At 45.1% G+C, this 22,048-nt stretch overlaps 1 protein-coding gene across 1 annotated transcript; it reads right to left on the bottom strand.

The window, feature by feature from the left end:
* Positions 1–18,384: 18,384 nt before the first annotated feature.
* HELT (helt bHLH transcription factor) lies at positions 18,385–21,208 on the bottom strand. The gene is made up of 4 exons (XM_024986341.2): positions 21,084–21,208; positions 19,813–19,963; positions 19,453–19,549; positions 18,385–19,074 (listed from the first exon to the last, which is right to left on the bottom strand). The coding sequence occupies exons 1-4, from the start codon at positions 21,206–21,208 to the stop codon at positions 18,575–18,577; spliced, it is 873 nt and encodes a 290-aa protein (XP_024842109.1). The 3' UTR covers positions 18,385–18,574.
* Positions 21,209–22,048: the final 840 nt, after the last annotated feature.

Genomic DNA, 22,048 nt, shown 5'->3' with positions numbered 1-22,048 from the left:
GGCAGGCTAATACTTGCTAACTCTCTTCCTGAAAGTTTACAAAATCAGAAAGGAAAGGAAGACTCTTCGAGTGTTTTATTTGTGCTAATACTTAAGCTAATGCAAGGGGGATGTACCCCTCCTTTGCTCTAAGAAGCCAGTCTATACCACTTTTGAAAAACTGCCAATGAAGAATGAAGAAGTACATCATGAAATTATTTAAGGTCTGACATGGACTGACTAAAATCTGGAAGGTGGACTTTTAGTCAGTCAAGTTTTGATCTGTAATGGTTTTGAAAAAAAATATGCTTTGATAATAATGAATTAACATAGTTTCTGTTTTTTTTCCCCCAAATACTTCCCAAAACTTTACATGTAGTTTGTCTTTAATTAGTATAAATTTTCATGTTAAATATAATTTAATATCACATAGAAATCACATTTATAAATATTTTCATAATTGTAGGGTATCATACGGCATCATTGGAGAAGGCAATGGCACCCCACTCCAGTACTCTTGCCTGGAAAATCCCGTGGATGGAGGAGCCTGATGGGCTGCTGTCCATGGGGTCGCTAAGAGTCGGACACGACTGAGCGACTTCACTTTCACTTTTCACTTTCATGCATTGGAGAAGGCAATGGCAACCCACTCCAGTGTTCTTGCCTGGAGAATCCCAGGGACGGGGGAGCCTGGTGGGCTGCTGTCTTTGGGGTCGCACAGAGTCAGACACAACTGAAGCGACTTAGCAGTAGCAGCATACAGCATCATATATTGAAAATATCAGAAGATATGCATTCATTAGATTACAAATATATATTGAAACAGCTACTAGTCACTATCCCCAGTGTAGGTGCAGAGGTTTCTGCCTTTGTGTAACATAGTCTATTAAGTAGACATTTATGAGAAAAAAAAACTATTCAGATAAATATATAGTTAAATGCTACTATTTGTTGGATATGACATCGAAAGCACAGACAACAACAACAAAAAAGAGATAAATTGGAGTTAATCAAAATTTAGAACTTTTGTGCCTGAAAGGATAGTCAACAGAGTGAAAAGACAGCCCAAGGAATGGAGGGAACCATTTGTAAACAGTATGTCTGATAAAAGATTAACAGCTAGAGTATATGAAGAACTCCTATAGCTCAACAACATAAAAGCCAAACAACCCAATTTAAAAATGGGTGAAGAACTTGAATAGATATTTCTCCAAAGATGTACAAATTGCCAATGGACACAGGAAATGATGCTCAGCATCACTAATCATTAGAGTAATGCAAATTAAAACCACAATGATACATTGCTTCACACTTATTAGTATGATTTTGGAGCTTCCCTGGTGGCTCAGTCAGTAAAGAATCTGCCTGCAGTTCAGGAGACCCAGGTTCGATCCCTGGGTTGGAAAGATCCCCTGGAGAAGGAAATGGCAAACCACTCAGTATCCTTGCCTGGAAAATCCCATGGACAGAGGAGCCTGGCGGGCTACAGTCCATGGGGTTGCAAAGAGTCGAGCACAGCTGCGTGACTAACACTTCACTTTCATTAGGTTGATTATTATTTTTAAAAAAAGAATCTTCCCAAGTATTGGGAAGAATGGAAGCCTTGTGCATTGCTGATGGAAATGTGAAATGATACAGCCACCAAGGAAAGCAAAAGTAGTGTTATCAAATTACAGCAATTCCACTTTTAAGTACATACTCAAAAGAATTGGAAACAGGGACTTGAACAGATACTTGTATACTCAAATTCATAGCAGCATTATTCACAATAGCCAAAATATGGAAGCAAGCCAAGTATCAGATGAATGGATAAACCAAATGGTATATATGTGTAGTGGAATAATATTCAGCCTTGAAAAGGAAGGATATTTCTGACACATGCTGCAACATAAATAAACCTTGAAGATATAATGCTAAATGAAGTGTCAGACCCAAAAGGACAAATTTTGACTGATTCTACTTACATGAGATGCTGAAAGAGTCAAATTCGTATAGTCAGGAAGTAAAATGGTAGTTTCTAAGCAGTGAGGTGAGGGGGAATGAGGAATTATTTTATGGGTACAAAGTTTCAGGAAGGGAAAATGAAAAAGTTCTGGAAATGGATGGTCAGTGGAGTTGCACAGCATTGCTAGTGTATTGAATGCCATAGAACTGTACACTTAAGAATGGTTAATTTGATAAACTTTGTATTTTACCACAATTTAAAATAATTACCATAAGTAATTTGAAGGGAGAAAAGCAACAGGTTTCTACTACCAGATATTTAGTGGGTAAGTGAAGATGGTCCAGGATGGCACTGCTGAAGGCTGACAATGAAAGCGTGAAGCATGGGGAAGACTGTTTGAAGGCCTTACACCGAGGAGAGCTTGAGCGCTTTTGAGGAACTGAGGGAAGACCAGGGTGGTTGGCATGTAGAGGCCCGAGTGGAGAACAGAGGCAGTGAGGTTGGAGGGGTGGGCAAGAGTTGGCAACACAGAGACTTGCCAACTGTGGTGAGGAGTTTGGGTTTTACTGCAGGAATGAGAGGTTATAGAAGTAATGAATGGAGAAGGAAAATACAATCTAAATTCATTTTAAAAGCTCATGCAGATTGTTGTGTGGAAAGAGATTTTGAGGAGCCCGAAGTGTAGGCTGGGAGACCAGTTAGGAAACTGTGATAATATTGCAGCTGAGAAATAGTGGCTTGGACTATGAGAGTGTCAGAGAGGACATGGAGAAAGATGGAAGAATTTAAGATTTTGATGCCAGGTTGCATGTTTAGGCGACAAAGAGAGGAAAGTGCCTAGTTAAATGATATGTTGTTGCCATCTTAGGCATAAATGACTGTGTGGCTCAGTCTGATCTGAAAAACAATCTATTATTTCACCCTGGGAAAAATGAATTGCTAAGGTACTTTTAATTCTTCAAAGAATAATGCTACAAAAATTTTGACTATTAGGATGCCTAGTCTAAGCTTTCCATTACCATGATCAAACTTGTTTCTGATCAGCTGGATGATAGGATATGATGGTGACAGTGATGGGTAATTTATTGTGTTGTTTCAAATCCCTTAGGGACAAAGTGCCTTCAGAAGATAAAAGATGACATAAAAACTACATTTCAGAATTTTAAATTAGGTCACTGGAAGAGTTGAAATTTTAAAGGCATTTTCCCCCTTCAATATGATTGAAAGTAATACTTGGGAAATAAATGAGGAAGAGGTTGGTGTATTTGAGTGCAGGAAGAGAGGCGGTCCCTCGATTCCAGGAAGCTTTGTAGGCGGGGTGTCAGCTAATAGGCTGGACTGGAAACTTCCAACCCAGTGGGCCAGGGAGGCTTCGGCCTGAAGCAGTGAGAGCTTTAGTCACTTTTCTCAGAAGAAATGATTAGCTCAGGGAGCAATTAGAGCCCAAAGGAGGGTGTGTGTAAACACAGGAGCATCTCCATGACTGGCAGCTGAGAGCAGAGTGCAGTGGAGAGCCATGCAGAGAGCCAGAGCTGGGAACAGTTCTGAAGGGACTAACGGTGAAATGTGAGCCGTTTTTTAGCTTTTTTTTTTATCACAGGTCAAACCTGAGTCTAGTGTAGTTAGTCTCTGGATCCAGCTGCAGGAGAGAGAAGCCAGGAAGCCCGTGAGCTGCTCAGGAGTCCACTACCAGCAACATCCAGTCCTTGCAGAACTACAGCTCAGACAGCCTGGGCTTCCTGGCAGGGAAGAAAGTGGGAAGGATGGAGGGAGAAGCTGGAGCTTAAAAGAGATTTAAAAGGCATCAAATGTTTTTGAAGAAGCTAGACAAAAACTATATTGTCCAGGGATGCACATTTGGGTGGTAAAACTTTTTTTTTTTTTAAATCCAAAAAAGTGATTTCTGTAAAAGTCAGGATAATGGTTACTTATTTGGGGAGAAAGGGATTGTGATTGTGATGGAGCTATATGGAGATGGCAAAATTCTATTTCCGGACCTCTGTCATATTATTAATACAAGTGTGTTCACCTTAAATCACTAAAGTAATATTTTCTCTATGTAGTTTTCTGTATATTTAATTTTACAATAAAAAGATTTTTAAAACATGCTCAATTCTTATTAAACATGTTATTGTCTCTAATCTGTTCTCTAACATTCATAATCCTTTCATCATAATTTAGCAATGCAACTCATCAGACCTTCATTCTTGTGCATAGATAATTTACATTCCTGAAGTCATTGTTATTGATTTCCATGTCAAACATTGTCTTCAGAAAGATCAGTTCCAGTGGCTACCTACAAGCTATTACCTGCGGTGAGATCTTTGTGTTGCTTTCACTACTGTAGATTATACTTGTTTCAAGTTTGGAGATTGGTGTTTATTTAATGAAAATGCTATTGTTTTAATAGTAAGAGATTCTATTCTGTGTGACTCTATTCAATTTAACAAGAAAAGAGCTAATCTTAGAGCTTAGGTTACTCTGAGGAAGTATTACCATTTGTCTTTTATAGACATTTCTTGAGTCCCTATTCTGGGCTATCCTCCACTCGGTTATGGTGCTAAAAAAGGTGAGTATAACCTAGAGCTCTTGTAGAAGGTTCGGAAACAAGTAGGCCACTGAAAATGACGCAGCATTATGAATTGCAAAGAAACTTATACTGGCTTCAGCTCTTTATAAAGGAACCCTGTGTAAGTGCTACACACTCTGGTCTCTCTAGTTTTACTCCCCTTCAGTTCCTTCTCCACACTGAAACCAGAGCCGTCTTCCCTAAAAGGCACATCTGACCGAGTCTTAAAACAATTCACTGGCCATATGGACCACTGTGAACTCTCCAAAGTTTCTCATTTGTACTTCTGAGCTTCACACAGATGTTCTCTCTACCTGGAGCCCCCTTCCTTCCTTTTCACCCCCAATTCACCTGGTTAATTCCTACACTTCCTTCGGGCATCAGCTGAAATATTACCACTTGGGAGGCTCTGCTCTAGATCTCCCGCTGCCCCAGCACCCTGAGTGTTTCTCTCTAGCATTTATCATACTTTAATAACTGCTTGCCTAATTTCTTTTCCATTAGACTGTGTAACTGCTGCCAGGACATCACTTGCCTTACTCCTTGTTTCCTCAGTCCCTGGCAGGTATAAGCACTTAATAGGTATTTGTCAAATAAATGATGGGGTTTTGTACAAGTGTAATCAGTAACACACAGAAGTGCCTAATGAGATTGGGATAGGGAGATGGGGTATCAGAAAAAGTTTTCATCTTAGAAGGGAAGGTGGAATTTTCTAGGTAAAGAAGGGAGATGAGGAGGCTGGGATGGTGGTGGAATGAGTTTCTAGAAGAAAGAGGAAGGAGCATATACAAAGGTAGAAGAGAGCCTGGCAAGTTTAGGAAATTACAAGCATTTTAGAAGATAGTTAAAAGAGGTCAGATAGAGGTTATTTAGACCCAGTAACCCTTACTAAGGGTTACCCAGGTTATTTAGACCCAGTAACCCTTACTAACCCTTGGAAAGACTTCCTTTACTGGAAGGAGGTTGTACAGAGAGTGGTGACATAACATCACACAAAGTGAACTATGTGCAGCCGTGCTGAAGAGAGACTCAGCTTCTTACAGTTTCTCGTCTTAGGTGAGGTTATTTGAGGAATGCTTTCAGAAGAAAAAGTTTCAAGAATTTGATCCCTCTCACACTGCATTTGGCAGAAGGCAGGCTCTAAGGTGATTTTGACTGGCTCGGGCAACAAGCTGAACAAACGTGAGTGAAGAGTGCTGGGCGGACACGTGGCTACTGAAGGAGACAGGGTGAGTCGGATCTAGAGAGTAAGAAACTCCTGGTACATACTTCTATTTACACAAAAGACAATGTACCATCTTTTTAAAAAACGAACTTTTAAAGTATTCAGTTTGTGTGTATACGTGGAGTATCTTTTAAAGGATGTATAAAACTGACAATAGTGATTGCTGCCTAGGAAGGGCACTGAGGACTGGGGACCGAGGTGGAAGGGAGACTTTTGACTGCATATCCTTTTGTACTTCTAACATTTTGTACTATATAAATGTATTAACTGTTCAAAACTTATTTAAAAGTTAGTGTGTACATAGAAACATTTTAAGGAAACATCAAAAAATGTGCTTATATTGCATGGTGGGATTGTAGATAGATTTAAAAAACTACTTAAAAATAATTGTATTTATTCATTTCTGACTGTTGGGTCCTCGCTGTTGCTCGGGCTTTTGTCTAGTTGGGGTTGGACGGGGGCTGCTCTCTAGTTGTGGCGAGTGGGCTTCTCATTGCAGTGGCTTCTCTTGCTGTGGAGCGTGGGCCCTGTGGCATGTAGAATTCAGTAGTTGTGACACGTGGGCCCAGTAACTGGGATTCCCGGACTCTAGAGCATTCACACGCTAGCAAAGTAATGCTCAACATTCTCCAAGCCAGGCTTCAACAGTACGTGAACCAAGAACTTCAGATTTTCAAGCTGGATTAGAAAAGGCAGAGGAACCAGAGATCAAATCACCAACATCCATTGGATCATCAAAAAAGCAAGAGAGTTCCAGAAAAATGTCTATTTCTGTTTTTTTGACTATGCCAAAGCCTTTGACTGTGTGGATCACAATAAACTGTGGAAAATTCTGAAAGAGATGGGAATACCAGACCACCTGACCTGCCTCTTGTGAAATCTGTATGCATGTCAAGAAGCAACAGTTAGAACTGGATGTGGAACAACAGACTGGTTCCAAACAGGAAAAGGAGTACGTCAAGGCTGTATATTGTCACCCTGCTTATTTAACTTATATGCAGAGTACATCATGAGAAATGCTGGGCTGGAGGAAGCATAAGCTGGAATCAAGATTGCCAGGAGAAATATCAACAACCTCAGATATGCAGATGATACCACACTTAGGGCAGAAAGCGAAGATGAGCTAAAGAGCCTCTTGATGAAAGTAAAAGAGGAGAGTGAAAAAGTTGGCTTAAAACTCAGTATTCAAAAAACTAAGATCATGGCAACTGGTCCCATCACTTCATGGCAAATGGATGGGGAAATAATGGAAATGGTGAGAGACTTCATTTTTCTGGGCTCCAAAATCACTGCAGATGGTGACTGCAGCCATGAAATTAAAAGATGCTTACTCCTTGGAAGAAAAGTTATGACCAACCTAGACAGCATATTAAAATGGTGAGTCACTTTTAATATACACTTTTAAATACAGCCAACAAAGGTCCATCTAGTCAAGGCTATGGTTTTTCCAGTAGTCATGTATGGATGTGAGAGTTGGACTATAAAGAAAGCTGAGTGCAGAAGAATTGATGCTTTTGAACTGTGGTGTTGGTGAAGACTCGAGAGTCCCTTGGACTGTAAGGAGATCCAACCAGTCCATCCTAAAGGAGATCAGCCCTGAATATTCATTGGAAGGACTGATGCTGATGCTGATACTCCAATACTTTGGCCACCTGATGTGAAGAACTGACTCATTGGAAAAGACCCTGATGCTGGGAAAGATTGAAGGCAGGAGGAGAAGGGAATGACAGAGGATGAGATGGCTGCATGGCATCACCAACTCAATGGACATGAGTTTGAATGAACTCCAGGAGTTGGTGATAGACAGGGAGGCCTGGCATGCTGCAGTCCACAGGGTCACAAAGAATCGGACACGACTGAGCAACTGAACTGAGAGTACAGGCTCAACAGTTGTGGTGCATGAGCTTAGTTGCTCTGCAACACGTGAGATCTTCCTAGACCAGGGATTGAACCTGTGTCTCCCGCATTGACAAATGGATTTTTCACCACTGAGCCACCAGGGAAGCCCTATAGGTATTTTCTATCCTCTTTATACTTTGCGATGTGCTTCTGTTTTCTCTAATAAGCATGTATGATTTTGGTAATTAGCTTTTTAAAGTTACGTTATTTTTTTTTAAATCTGCATTTTAGAGACCATAAATTGGGACATCCAACTGTCCAGCTTTGAGGTCCTAGAGGACTATACAAGAAGAGAATTTTATCCAAGAAATGAGGAGTATTCCTAAACTTAGCTCTAAATCATACAGTTCCAAGAAAGTATGAAAATGTTAGTGACTGTGAGGGTTGTTTTATAGAAAAGGGCACTGAACTGCGAAGCAAACCTATTACAGCTCAGATCCTTGCTTTGCTGCAAAATTGTTACATGACTTTCGACAAATTCCAAATTAGACCTCATCTGAACATTGAGGGTGATATTTCCTACGGCAGAGGTGTTTGTGGAGAATAAATGGAGTAACTGTGTAAAAGTCCCTAACACTGGGCCAGGCAGGGGAGACATCAAGGAGCACCTTTGGGGTACTTAGCTCCTTCTTCATTTCCATTAGCCTGACTAAGCCCACCTCAAGCAGTGTGTTTGCAGCTTTAAGCCGAATCCCCTAGCGCTGTTCCCACCAGGTGTCTGCTCTGAAGTCTGTTCAGACCTTTTGGAGCTGTCACTGCACCTGATTCCCTAGCAAATTCCTTCCTAAAAAAAGATCTCTTTCTACCTTTCTTCCATTCTTGATGTCTTTTCTGATGCAGAAAAGATTAAGACTGGTTTAAAAAAAAAGGAGGGGGGCAATAAATTAACCAGATAAACTCTTATTTCAAGAATTAAATAGCAGTTTCAAAAGAAATTGATTAAGTTTATACAGCAGTTTCATGCAGATTTGAGTCATGCTAGCTAAGTTACTGGTTACAGACTATTGGCCAGTCTCTCCTGTTAATGCATTTAATTATCCTATCCACCCTATGGGATGGGTACGATCATTCCATTTACTGATGGGAACTGAAGCCCAGAGCTGTTCAATAATTTTCAAGGCCATACGAACAAAGTGGCAGAACCAGGCCTCCAGTTTAGCTCCAGAGCCCATGTTCTCAATCACCTTGCCTCTTGATAATATTTAATGTCAAATAATGATATCATTTGATTGTAAAAGTCCAGGAAAAAGAAAAAGGCCAGAATATATATTTCATGTACAGTTTATCCTGAACAACTTGGAGGTTAGGGGCACTGACCCTCAATGCAGTTGAAAATCCACACCCAACTTTATAGTTGACCCTTCATTTCTTCAGTCCCACATCCTTGAATTCAGCTAGCTGCAGATCGGGTCGTACTGTACTATGTATTTATTGGGGGGGAAAAATCAACATACAAGTGGATCTGCACAGTTCAAACCTGTGTTCAAGGGCCACCTGTAATTTTTTCAGTATTTTACACTTAGAATTTCTGGAGCCATTTCAGAGACAGGTTCGTATGAATGGGCATAATACTGCTGCAAAGATGCACTTCCCTTCACCTGAGAATGAAGATCAGCTTTTCATTAGAGAAGAGTCAGGTTCAGGGTACTGACCAGTCACCTAAGGGAAAAGGTATTCTGAACTTTCCTTTGCCTTTGAAATGCAGCACTCATGATAGCCCAATGTAAAAGAGAGCTCTGGACAGCTGAGGAATGAAAGAAGTCAGTGTGCCTGATGTTGAGTGTCGGGTAGTTAGTGTCAAGCAGTGAGGACTGAGAAGTACACAGGGACCACAGTGGAAGGCCTGACGAGGAACTCGGACTTTTTCCTAAGAGTGAGGGCAGGCACTGAATAATTCTAAACGGGCGATTTTAGATTTGTGTTTTCGGAAAACACTCTGGCTGGGATGCTGAAAATCAATTAGAAGAAAGCAGAAGTGGAGGCTGGGAGATTGGTTTGAAGTTGAAAAGGGTCATTGACAGCCTGGTGTTTGGCTGTGGCTGAAGGGATCATCAAAAAAGCAAGAGAGTTCCAGAAAAACATCTATTTCTGCTTTATTGACTATGCCAAAGCCTTTGACTGTGTGGATCACAATAAACTGTGGAAAATTCTGAAAGAGATGGGAATACCAGACCACCTGACCTGCCTCTTGAGAAATTTGTATGCGGATCAGGAAGCAACAGTTAGAACTGGACATGGAACAACAGACTGGTTCCAAATAGGAAAAGGAGTACGTCAAGGCTGTATATTGTCACCCTGCTTATTAACTTCTATGCAGAGTACATCATGAGAAACACTGGGCTGGAAGAAGCACAAGCTGGAATCAAGATTGCCGGGAGAAATATCAATAACCTCAGATATGCAGATGACACCACCCTTATGGCAGAAAGTGAAGAGGAACTCAAAAGCCTCTTGATGAAGGTGAAAGAGGAGAGTGAAAAAGTTGGCTTAAAACTCAACATTCAGAAAACAAAGATCATGGCATCTGGCCCCATCACTTCATGGCAAATAGATGGGGAAACAGTGGAAACAGTGTCAGACTTTATTTTCGGGGGCTCCAAAATCACTGCAGATGGTGACTGCAGCCATGAAATTAAAAGACGCTTACTCCTTGGAAGGAAAGTTATGACCAACCTAGATAGCATATTCAAAAGCAGAGACATTACTTTGCCAACAAAGGTCCATCTAGTCAAGGCTATGGTTTTTCCAGTGGTCATGTATGGATGTGAGAGTTGGACTGTGAGGAAAGCTGAGGGCCAAAGAATTGATGCTTTTGAACTGTGGTGTTGGAGAAGACTCTTGAGAGTCCCTTGGACTGCAAGGAGATCCAACCAGTCCATTCTGAAGGAGATCAGCCCTGGGATTTCTTTGGAAGGACTGATGCTAAAGGTGAAATTCCAGTAGTTTGGCCACCTCATGTAAAGAGTTGATTCATTGGAAAAGACTCTGATACTGGGAGGGATTAGAGGCAGGAGGAGAAGGGGACGACAGAGGATGAGATGGCTGGATGGCATCACTGACTCGATGGACGTGAGTCTGAGTGAACTCTGGGAGTTGGTGATGGACAGGGAGGCCTGGCGTGCTGTGATTCATGGGGTTGCAAAGAGTCAGACACGACTGAGCAACTGAACTGAACTGAACTGAAGGAATGAAATGAATGGATCAAGAGATAGGAGGTAAAATTCACAAGACTTGATGTCTGTTTGGATGTGTAGTTAGGAGAAGGGTGTGAAACTGGTCAAGGCGTAGTGGTGAGTGAAGGGGACACAGCTTGTGAGTCTACCTGGAGGAGAGGATAGATCCAGAAACAAGGCCTTAGTGGTGTCCCTTGCATTGCATGGCATGGTTTTGTCTAGATTCAGAGCCTCAAAAGAAACCTGGAGGATAACTGTATCCTACCCCATAAGAGAAAAAACAGTTGGTGATCCGAGCAGAATGCGGGTGGTTTGAGAAAAAAAGGGGAGAAGCAGAGGGAGGAAGCATTTATGCTTTGATGTATTTAAACATTTGGGGAGGAAGAATTTATTTGTCCAATACTTTTCTCTACTCCAGGGTGACTAGAAGAGCCTACAGAGGGCTTTTTGCAAACTTGAGTGTTGATGGTAGGGCTGCCTTTCCTTCCCAGAATTCAGATCAGTTCTTAAGTTCTACAGCTTCCTCCTTAGTGAAGATGAGGTTTATCATGTCCTGTCAAAGTGTGACTGGGGGTTATATGGAAAAATAGACTACAGATTTGTTTTGGAAGAAGCTTGCAAACCATAGCAAATATCTGATGCCCGAAAAACCACCATCAGGTGCAACATAAACTCCGCCTATATTCTCTTTACCCACATCACTTGGTTCTTGTTGTCACAGAAGGTCATTTGATGCTTCTTGGAAATTACTGTTTCCTAAATTCCCTCATGTCCAAAGCATATTCAGCTTTTTGGTGTCTCTTTTGATAATACACATTTGAAAAGATTTGAAAGTGTTGTCTCACTGATAAATGTTCTCTTCATGATGAGAAAGATAGGAAAAAGGGAAACAGATAGCACAATGCTACTTTCAGTAGTTTCAGAACTTTTCCATTTTTTCTATAGTATTCTAAGAAATTCTTAGCTCAATTTCTCCCTCTGAAAAGAATGATACAGCAGTGAAAATCCTTCCCCTGTAGCCTCCCTTCACCACATATGTTTGGACCACCATCAGCCTAGGGCTCAGAGTCATGATAGATATTATTCAGTTATAATTTGACAGTATCCTCATTGCTCTTGTCTTTTCTACTGAGCTATTATGTAATTCAGGGATGGTTCAATTGCATCCTTATCTACGTCTTTACTGTACATCACAGTAGAAAGGGTTTGTGAAATCAGGACTTTTTCAAGCTTTTATTGCTTATGGCCAGAATATAAATTTGACTCCCTCCAATTTGACTTTTTCCAAACAGTTTCTCCAAGTACCCAGAAGTGACTCCCCCAGACTTGCTGCCAGTACTGCTAGACGGGTTACACCTGTTACTGTTGCTGCCATGTATGTGGCACACAATACATCGGCAAGTAGAGAGAGGCATTGTAGCTTGTAGTCCTAAGACTGTGTGCATCCTCTCCACGTGCGTGCATGCATGCTCAGTCGTGTCTCTCTGCAACCCCATGGACTGTGGCCCACCAGGTTCCTCTCCTGGGCTACCCCATATCGAAGTTTTTCTTCACTAACTACACTTTCCATTATATTTAGAAAGAATAACAAGGCTGGATCACAGATTTATATAGTCTGACATAAATATAGAATAGAAATCATATTAATGTAAAAAAATAAAGTTCTGTTCTTACTGGGTAGAAATGAAAGTGTTTTACTGTGGAAGATGTCCACTGATAAGCCTACGACAGAACAACCATAGAGGAGGCTTACTTTTGTTCCATCAAACATTGCAAAAAGGCTCCTCGCAATATTGTAGCAAGAAAGTTTCATCATATTTATAAAGCTTTAACTAATATTTTTATTGACTCATGCTTTTAAGCTAAATGTAATAAATGAGGCCAGGTGGGCACAGCAAAAATACTCAAATTCCCAGTTCCCTTGAGGTTCTTTTCCCTTGCACCATTTCTATATAGCTCAGCCCAGAGTTCCTGCCCAAGTCTCCCACCCCATGGTGTGGTTTGGGCAACTTTCCTGTTATCTCCCACACCTCCAATCAACATAATGCTATCTGCTGCCTCTCTTCTGCTTTGCTGCAGCTCTTCCCACTGTACAGAGGATTTGCTAGTGATAATAATGGGACAGATTTGCAGACCTTCATAAAGATTGCTTCTTATCTTCCAAGTGATCCGGAAACAGTCGAGTCCCTCAAGCTCTAACTTAGCCATTCTCTTCCATGGTCTGCTGCTTTGTCTGGTCCCAGTTCATCCCTTCCACACTCACTTGTGGACACAGCAGCCACCTGTGTGCCCACTCCTAAGCCTGCACTGCTTGCTGCACACAGGCGTATATGTGTATCTGCCTTCCTGACTGCACACATATAGGCACCCAGGTTCTGCGGTTTTAGAGCATACAATAAATAAAAGTCTTTTTTTCCCCCTCCTACCTGTGCTCATTTAGGATGTAGATATAGGTGTCAGGTGGAGGAAAAACATGTCTATTTTGTGACTGATTAGAGGATGTGACATCCATGTGTGAAGAGTGGGCTTGCAGCACTTCACCTTAGAATTAAACTAACCCATCAAAAGCATCAGAAGAGCTCAAAATCTACCAGCCAGCTCAGATGGGAATGCTTGCTTGCTTCCTCTGGGCAGGTTGGCGCCCAAAGAGAAAGGAGCTGAGGTGAGGTACCTGGATCCACGTCTGAACTCTCCAATGGGCTAGCTGAAGAATGTGAAAGGACCGCCGAGAGGTGTTGAGAGTGTTACCCTAGTAATACCTTTCCATGTGGGACACACACACACAGGGAGATCATTCTTACACCAGACCATAGGTACATGGACAATCAGATATGGGAGCTGAGCAATCAGAAAATCGCAGAGGATGAGAAATAAGGGTCACGTGAGAAAGCGAGTGAGAGTGAGGGGTCCGGACCCAGGGAGCTAAGAGTCTGCAGCTGTACTTTCACCTGCATCAGGGAGTGAGTCTGGAGCCAGGAGTGGAGCAAACAGGTGACAAATACGGTGGATAAAAGCCTGGAATAGGAAAAAATGGGGGGAATGCTGAGAAGAACATAAAGTTGCCAAAGTAAGTGTATTTAAGGAATACTGAATCAGTTTATTTATTTACTCCACAATCCAGAAAAGAATCCGTAACAGCCAGTGTGTGTACATTAATAGTCATTAGAATGTGTACTTTGAGAGAGAATACAGAAGTGTGTGTAAAAAGCTGTCACAAAGTAACATAAAGCCAGATTTCTGTATTGGAAAGAATGTAAGAGATAGTGTTCCAATGTTATTAGGGGCTCTGACAACCAGTCACGGGCCTCCCCGGTGGCTCAGATGGTTAAGAATCTGCCTGCAATGCAGGAGAACAGCGTTCAGTCAAAACTCAGAATAGGGCTCAGAGCCTTCAGATGGACTATGGAATGGAAGTTGAGCCCCACCCCCACTTGCCCTAAATGAAGAATGTTACTCTTGTATCAGAATAAGCCTTGGGGTTTAAGAGCCCTGGGATTCAAGATTTTTTTTGTGATTTGCCTTGAGGTTTTATTTTTTAGTTTGAGGTGGTCCCAAGGTCTGACTCTTTGGAGAAGGGAGAGAGAAACAGCCAATTGTCATAATAGCTAGCATTTAGTGAACATTCACTGTGGGCCACACACTGTGTCGAGGGCTTGGAGTATACCAATTCATGTAGTCCTCTTAGCAATCCTATGAGGCTATATGCACATTTAATATCTCTATTTTTATAGATGAGGAAACAGATGCAAAGAGACTTAGCAGTTTGCCCAGAAGTGTAAGCAGCAGAGCTGGGATGCAAACCCAGGTAGTCTGAACAACTAATGGTGCAAACAGGAGAGTGGAATAGACTCAGCCCTGTCTTGGATCTGGCCTGTGTGAAAGGGGCAGAGCTCTTATCAGGCTAATTTTGAATTCAGATCCTGGCTTGAGCCTTTGGGAAGAGTTGACTGCCTTAATCAAGCAGGCCAAGCATGTCATTTGCTGCCAGAGCACAAGGTAGAATTTCTAGTCAAAGGCAGGGACATTGCCCTGTCTGATAGAGTGTGTGTAGATTGTTTGAGAGATTTCTGGGTGGATGTATGAGTACTTTCTGGTCTCTGCTGAAGCACAGAGGGGCCTTTGGGCCAGAAACAAAAGGCCTAGGGGAGGTGTAGAATCCAAGAGCTTCAGCACTAGGATGTTGTTACTGAGTCCAAGCTCACTGCACGATAGGCCAGTTAACCGAGAGATGGGGTGTTGAGGCAAGGAATATGACTATATTCGGCCAGCAGAGGAAGAAAATGGCAGACTAATGTCTCAAAATAACCATCTTACTGGGATCTGAATGCCAGGTTCTTTTATAGATCAGAGGGGAGGGTGAGGAAGTAAAGTAAAAAAGGCCATTAATCTTGCAAATATCTCCTGGAATGGCCTGCTCCAGGGATGGACTGTGTTAATTTCTTCCTTCCTGTAGCCATCCACAGGTAGACTGGGTCCTGAACAAAGGCATTTTGGCTTAACATTCAGGCAGAGGGGCAGGGCTCCCCAAGGCAGGGCATTATGTGTGGACAGTATCCTTTTAGTGAACAAAAGCAGTGGGAAGCAGAGGTTAAAGTATAAGAGACAGATCCAAGATGGAGTCAGTTCTTCCCTGTAACAGTATCATTCCACACATATTTATTGAGCTCCTACTACCTGCCCCATCTCGCCTTACTTTTCTCGGTGTGTTACTCTGTGTGATACCCATTACCATGTTCCTAGGCATCCCGTGCCTTTGTGGGGTCAGGTGAGCACTTGCATGGCTGCTCTTCCACCTTTCTTGCCTGGTCTCTAGCAGGCCAGACTGCTGGGCCCCCACTGGTACTCGGCCGTGTTTGTTCAATAATGCTTGGAAGCACAAGTGAGCTCTGTATTACTGCCCTTTCTACTGGGGTGGCTGGAGGGCCTCAAAGGGCCTAGTTGTAGCCCTACAGAGCCCCAGGGACTGACCCAAAGCACCAGCACAGCTTTGTTCCTCAAGCCTCTGGAGAAAACCTTTGATTTCATGGGGATGATTATTTTTATTCTTGCCCACTCAAGGATGAAGCCCAAGAAACAAGAGGTTGCCCCTTTCAGAAGCATCACAATGGGTCACCTCCAGCCAAACTCACTGTTTTTTGTTTTTTGTTATTTCTGGGTTTGGTTGAGTCTCTTGGAAACCATTACTATACAACTTACTTAAAAGAAAGAGTGGCGGGATTGGGTATAAGAGACTCAGACAGAGGGGGGAGTAGGCGGGGGGTTTGGGACAGAGGCTGGAAGTAATGTGTCATCACAGAAAGTACAGGAAGAACACATTAAAGTCACAATCTGATTTAAATCGATTCCATTTTGTAGTGACATTTTTAATCTTTTGCAAAGTTTGACTTTTGGCCAAGCCTAGAGAATTGGAACTTTGGATGAAGGTTTCAGAAAAAGACACCACATACACACACACACACACACACAGAAAGGGAGAGGGAGAGAAAGGGGAGGGAGACTTTTATCCTAAAGTCATTGTAAATCCAAAGCAGGGTTTTATCCTCCACAGTTAAATGAGAAAGGAAAAAAAATCAAGAATACCAACATTTGAGGTACAAAGACTGTCATGGGCCAGTGGAAGTTTGCAAAATTATATGTAAATGACCGAAGTTTTTTACTGTGGTGGCCTGTGCTTTCCCAAAGCTAATCCCAAAGAGAAAATCTACTTAGCAAAAGAAAGTTTTGTCTAATTTGGTTAACAGTTGAGAAGTGACAAAAATACTGAATCTATTAATAATTTATATTTCCAGGGTAACACTATATCTTCAGTGCTTCACTACCAAAGGGAATTCAGATTGGCTTAATGCTCAGAGAAAAAAGCCTGAAAGGCCTTCTTCATATTCTGTATCCAGCGCTGATAAAAACGGGTGTAAGACATGTGTTCCAATAATAGGCACCATGCATTCTCCCATTGCTGCATAATTTGTTTTCACCCCATATTGCTCAATGCATATTTGTTACCCAAATGGCCTCCTGGTCTTACACTGACTTTTGTTTCATAAGGGAAGAGATACTAGTTTGCATCTTACATTTTCTAGGTAAGCATTATACTGACATGCAGTGCAAGAACGCCTGACTTGAAGGACCTTATCTAATGTTCATAGATTCTTCCTGCCCCCAAAATGTAGGTATTTAAGTTTCACTTTATGGACAACATAATGAAGTGGTTGTGTGTGTGTGTGTGTGTGTGTGTGAGAGAGTGTGTGTGTGTGTTGGTCCTCCTGTCTCTGTGTAATCAAGTTTGATGGTTTATAAATTGTGGTCATCCTATTCCATGACCTTAGTAAACAGTCTAGGTCAGAGTTCCCTTAAACCCTCTCCACAGAAATGGAATAAGTTAATTATTGTAGTCCAGCTAATCTGAGCTATGACAGATCATCCTAGTTTAGCTAAATGGCCTCAGGAAGCAGGAAAACCTGCTACATAATTTCGAGTTATTTATTTACAGGGCATCACAAGGAATGGGAACAAAAAAGAAAGAAAAAAAATCAGTGGAGGAAAATTTTTAAATTCTCACAAACACGACTTTAATGGGTTAAATACCTTGTACATCTTACCTGTTAACCTAAAACAACAATGAGGCTCATTTTGCTCTTTGGGTCCTAGAAAAACCTAATTTCAGTTTGCTCCTATTGTAAATGTACCGCTGTTTTGTGGGGAAGGCAGATCCAACTGTCAGTGAAAACTACAAGCCCCTTAAAGATCGCTAGCCAACTCTTCCCTAAACCCCAAACGTTCCTATCTTCTGGGTGGAGCAAGAAAGTTTAAATCCTCCTCCCCCGGGAAAAGGCGGAGAAGCCTTTCTCACCAGGAACCCAGCATCTCAGTCCCGTCCCAGTGGCTGGATGTAGGTATGGGCAGAGCGAACAATCCTTTAGGGGAGCGCGTCTCCCTACCCAGTCGCTGCCAGCCTCTCACCAGGTCGCCTAGCGCCCCGAAGCTGAGTTGATCTGTGCGCTAAGGGCAACTTCAGCTTTCTGAGCCCTCAGGCGCTCAGAAAGACAGTTGTCTGTCCGAAGATGAACTTCATCGGATGTTGTTTTTAAGCCGCATTCGGAAGCCACCTCCTCTATATATTTTTAACCAGACAGGTGGAGGCTGTAAACCTAGTCGCTGCATCCCACAGGCCCGGGTTTCCCCGCGCTCCCCGTCAGCAGGCAGCTGGTGCGCGCGCCCGTGCGCGCGCGTCCGGGGCCTTCGGATTAGGGAAGCGCGCCCAGGTGGGAGCTGGAGAAAGTTTGCCACAGCCAGCTTGGAGAGGGTCCTTCAATTTGTATTTTTTGAGAGCCGTGGGCCCTGGGCCTCCCATCCGCCCTTCTCCCAGGCAAATACCCAAGGTGCGCGTGAGGAGGAGGCAGGTCTGGAGCCCGGGTGGAACCGCGAAGCCAGCCTGGAAGCGCCTCCTCCACTTGGCCTCCCCGCCTCCTCCGTCCCTGCGCGGCGACCCATCCCTTTCCCCACCCAAATAACTGAGGTCGTCACCTCAGCCAGCATCGGCCTTGTGCCTGAGATCCCTCGGAGGGGATGGGTTTTAGAAGAGCCAAGGTAACAAGGAATCCGTCTCTCTGGGACTTTCAGAAAGCCTTTATTGCCAGAGGGGAGGTCCTTCAGAAGACGAATTCGCTTTTGACCTTCCCCCACTCAGCTTTTTATTTTTTCCCAGCACAATATTTACACTTGTACAATATACAGTATTTCTCCCAAGCAGTGCCCAGAGCGCAGAGCAGTCTGCGGATTTGTCGGCGTCAGAGCACCGGGGGGTGCTGGGGCGCGTGCAGGTTTAGGGCGGTGGGGTGCGCGTGGCCGATGAGGTTCAGGTAGTGGCGGTCCAGGCCCTGCCCGGGCGCCAGGAAGGCGCTGTGCTGCGGCGCGGGGCTCGGGAGCGGCACGGGCGCGCTGGGCAGGTAGGGCAGCGCGGGGCTGCGGGACGCGCCGTGCGGCCAGGCGAAGGGTCCCGGCGCCGCGCCCTGCGGGAACACGGACGCCTCACCCGGGCTGTGGCCCGCGAATTCGGGCCCCGCTGGGTGCAGCTGGTAAGAGAAATCCGGCTCGGGGAGCGAACCCAGTGGCTGGAAGGCGGGCTCGGTGCCCAAGCGGGCCTTGGACTGCAAGAAGGCGAGGATGCGCGCGTACTTGGTGTCTTTCGTCTCCATCCGCTCCACGGTGGTGAGGTAATGCACTAGGTTCTTCATGCACTCGTGGTAGCCATAGTGGAAGTAGTTGGCAAACTCTGCTAGCAATTCTGCTGGAGGGGCAAGGAAAACGGAGAAAGGGAAAACTGTGAGTGGCCCCTTCCTGACCCGGAGCCTAAGGCAGGTGCCAAGCCCCTCCCATCACGTTTTCTGGCCGGTTTCCATTCGAGGCCCGCCCCTCTCTTTCCAGCCTGGAGACTGGAAAAAACGCAAGCCAGCGACCTCCATTTCCTTAGGCGTCTGACCTCACTCCTCCCCACCTGAGAGGAGGCCTCAGAACCTGTATCCCCAGACCCCTGTTCTCCAGTCCCCCTTAGCTTTCTCAGGACTCGGGGCCCCGTCCCTGCAGCATCCAGAGAGGAGACCTTGAGAGACCGATTTACTCCCGCTGCCACCCGCAGGGCTCTGTGTGGTGCACACTCCCTGCCCACCTTTTTCCCTTCCCCGGGGAAAATCGGCGGAGTGCAGGGCTCTCAGGTACTGCACGGTCATCTCGAGGATCTCTGCCTTCTCCAGCTTCCCGGAACTCTGGAAAAGGACGAAAAGTCTCCTGGAAGCGGCCCAGACGGTGAGGGCTAACCTGGGTAGGCTGGGTGCACCGTTTTAACCCGAGGGGACCATCCAGCCGAACAGGGGGCGCCACTGTGGATCTGCGCCAGGGCCGCCTGGGGCTCAACTCAGCGCTCAGGGCCCCGGGCAGGAAGCCCGCACCTACGGCCCTCTCCAGCTCCAGACTCCCGGCATCAGAGGATCCCCAGCGCCAGCACCGTTTTCTCAGCTGCCAACATTACCTGCTTCGCCAGGGCCATGGGCACCGTCTTGCCCAGCTCGTTCAAACAGCGGTTAATCCGGTCTCTTCTCCGCTTTTCTATCACTTTGTGGGAAACGGGGGTTCTCTGAGAACAGAGGTTTGTCCGTTTAGGATGTCTTTGCCCAGAGAATCATCAAAGGCACGGCTGGCACAGCCGTCTGCCACTCCTCAGTGCTGCCCAGGGAGTCGCCCCAGGCCCCTGTCCCCCCACTGGGTCACTGAGCTCTGTCCTCTCGCACCTGTGCTGATGCACTCCGCTTCTAACCTCTGCGGGGTCACACCAGGGCCATGGGGAGGTGGCCACCAGCTTCCAGATGTGGCCTCCACCCCGACGGTGGAGTCCCCTCTAGCTATCCTCATTCCCTTCCCAAACCACTCAGGATTCCTCTCCAGGAGAAGTCCTGTGTGACCACGTCCCGGCTCGTCGGTCCAGCCAGGTGGTGGCTCTGGGAGTTAGACACCCCCACCCAGAAGGCGCAAGAGCCATCTGGACTCAGCCGACTCACTTTGCGTTCCTTGAGCTTGTCTGACATTCTGATCAATACGCGTCGTCGGGAGAGGCGGTGGCGCGAGGCACCCGTCCGCTTTTCCCCTCGTGTGCCTCCTCGAGTGTTCCAGGTAGACTGTAGCCTCCCAACTACGAGGGTCTGCCTTATAAAGCGGTCATCTAGGGCTCCAAGTGCATTCACGACTTGAATTATTCCATAGGATTAGGGGAGCTGCGTTTGGGGGATGCATGCATTCAAGATCAGTTTTGTTTTTTGTTTTTTTTTTTTTTAAGTTAAGAGAAAAAAAAAAATTAGCAGCCGAGGGGGGAGAGTTGGGGGCAGATCAGCTTTGTTAATCCACGTGGCCCTTCAAAGGACACGTGACCGGCGGGGGGAATAATATTTGCATGGCAACAGCCCGGGTGGGAAAGAGGCGGTAAACCGCGCCGGCGGGTGAGCGAGCGCAGGGGCGCAGCGGCTGTGGGCACCGGGGGGCGAGGAACCTCACAAAACAGTGTCGCCTCCTTTAGTCCCACCGCTGAGTCTCACACGATTGCCTGTTTACAAATCCCAGCAAGCCCACAGTCCCAGCGCCGAGTGCGTTTTAAAGCCTGTCCAGAGTCATTAAAGTAATTAAGTAAGCCTTTAATAGGCTGTTCCGCCGGGTTCAAGGGAGAGCTCTTGGAGACGGAGGCGCCCCGTTTGTTCCCAGGCTTTTCTCACACGACTTGGTGACACGTCCACCTCCCCCCTTTTTGTTTACCCCGCTTTATTTGTCCGGACATCCCGGCAGGTGTGGGGCTGCCGCTGGCACACGAGGCCCTCGCCTCGCCTCACCCCTCCCGCCGGTCTTTGGCACGCGACGCTCCCCCCACTGCCTGACCACATCGCTGCCTTTCTTTTCTCCTCCCTCTGGCTCTCTCCTCGCGGGGGGAAGAGGCTCAATTTGTAGCCTATTATCCTATACGGAAAATGTCCATTGAAAAGTATGAATAGTTTCATTGGGCTAAATTTTAATAATGCCAGAGGGTGGGGGAGGAAAGACAGGCAGGCGTGTGTGTGTGTGTGTGTGTGTGTGTGTGTGTGTGTGTATGTGTATGTGCGTGTGCGTGTGTGTGTGTGTGTGTGTGTGTGTGAGGGGGGTGGTGGGAGGATTGGGGGCAACACGGGGAAGAGTGGGCTGAGAAGAAAAGGGGGAATGCAGCTGGCCCCGGCGAGCATTATGCGACGTCACCTGCGAGAGGGGGCGCCTACAGACCCCTATTCATTTGCCTAATTTTGGTCAATTTAACAAACTTCAGGAGAAATTATTGTGGCTTTGTCAGGGAGGGTGAAGCCTTCTGATCGAATTAACAGCATGTTTTGATCCGGTAAATGTCATTAGAAAGGGAGAAACAATCGCGCTTAGAGGGCTCTAAGTAATGCGCCCAAGTGGAGACGCCAAAGCGCACGGCTCACAAAGGGAGCAAGTCGCTGCCACAGGGAACTTTTGTACCCGCCCATCGCCCAAGTTTTGACACAAAAAGGCATTATTTCATACTTGAATACGTTTAATCCAACGATTGTCTATTTTCTGCAAACATATTTTCACAGCATTGTTAACTTTTTATGTCCCCCTTTCGCGGGCGCCTTTTCTTAACGTTTGGGGGCGGGAGAGCGCAGACACTTTGGGCATCAATATTTGTCACTGAAAAGGGCTCCGTGAAGTTAGGGAAGTTGATCTCTTTT

This window comes from Bos taurus, chromosome 27 (genome assembly GCF_002263795.3).
Source record: "Bos taurus isolate L1 Dominette 01449 registration number 42190680 breed Hereford chromosome 27, ARS-UCD2.0, whole genome shotgun sequence".
Taxonomy (NCBI): domain Eukaryota; kingdom Metazoa; phylum Chordata; class Mammalia; order Artiodactyla; family Bovidae; genus Bos; species Bos taurus.
This window is presented reverse-complemented; position numbering and strand designations above follow the sequence as displayed.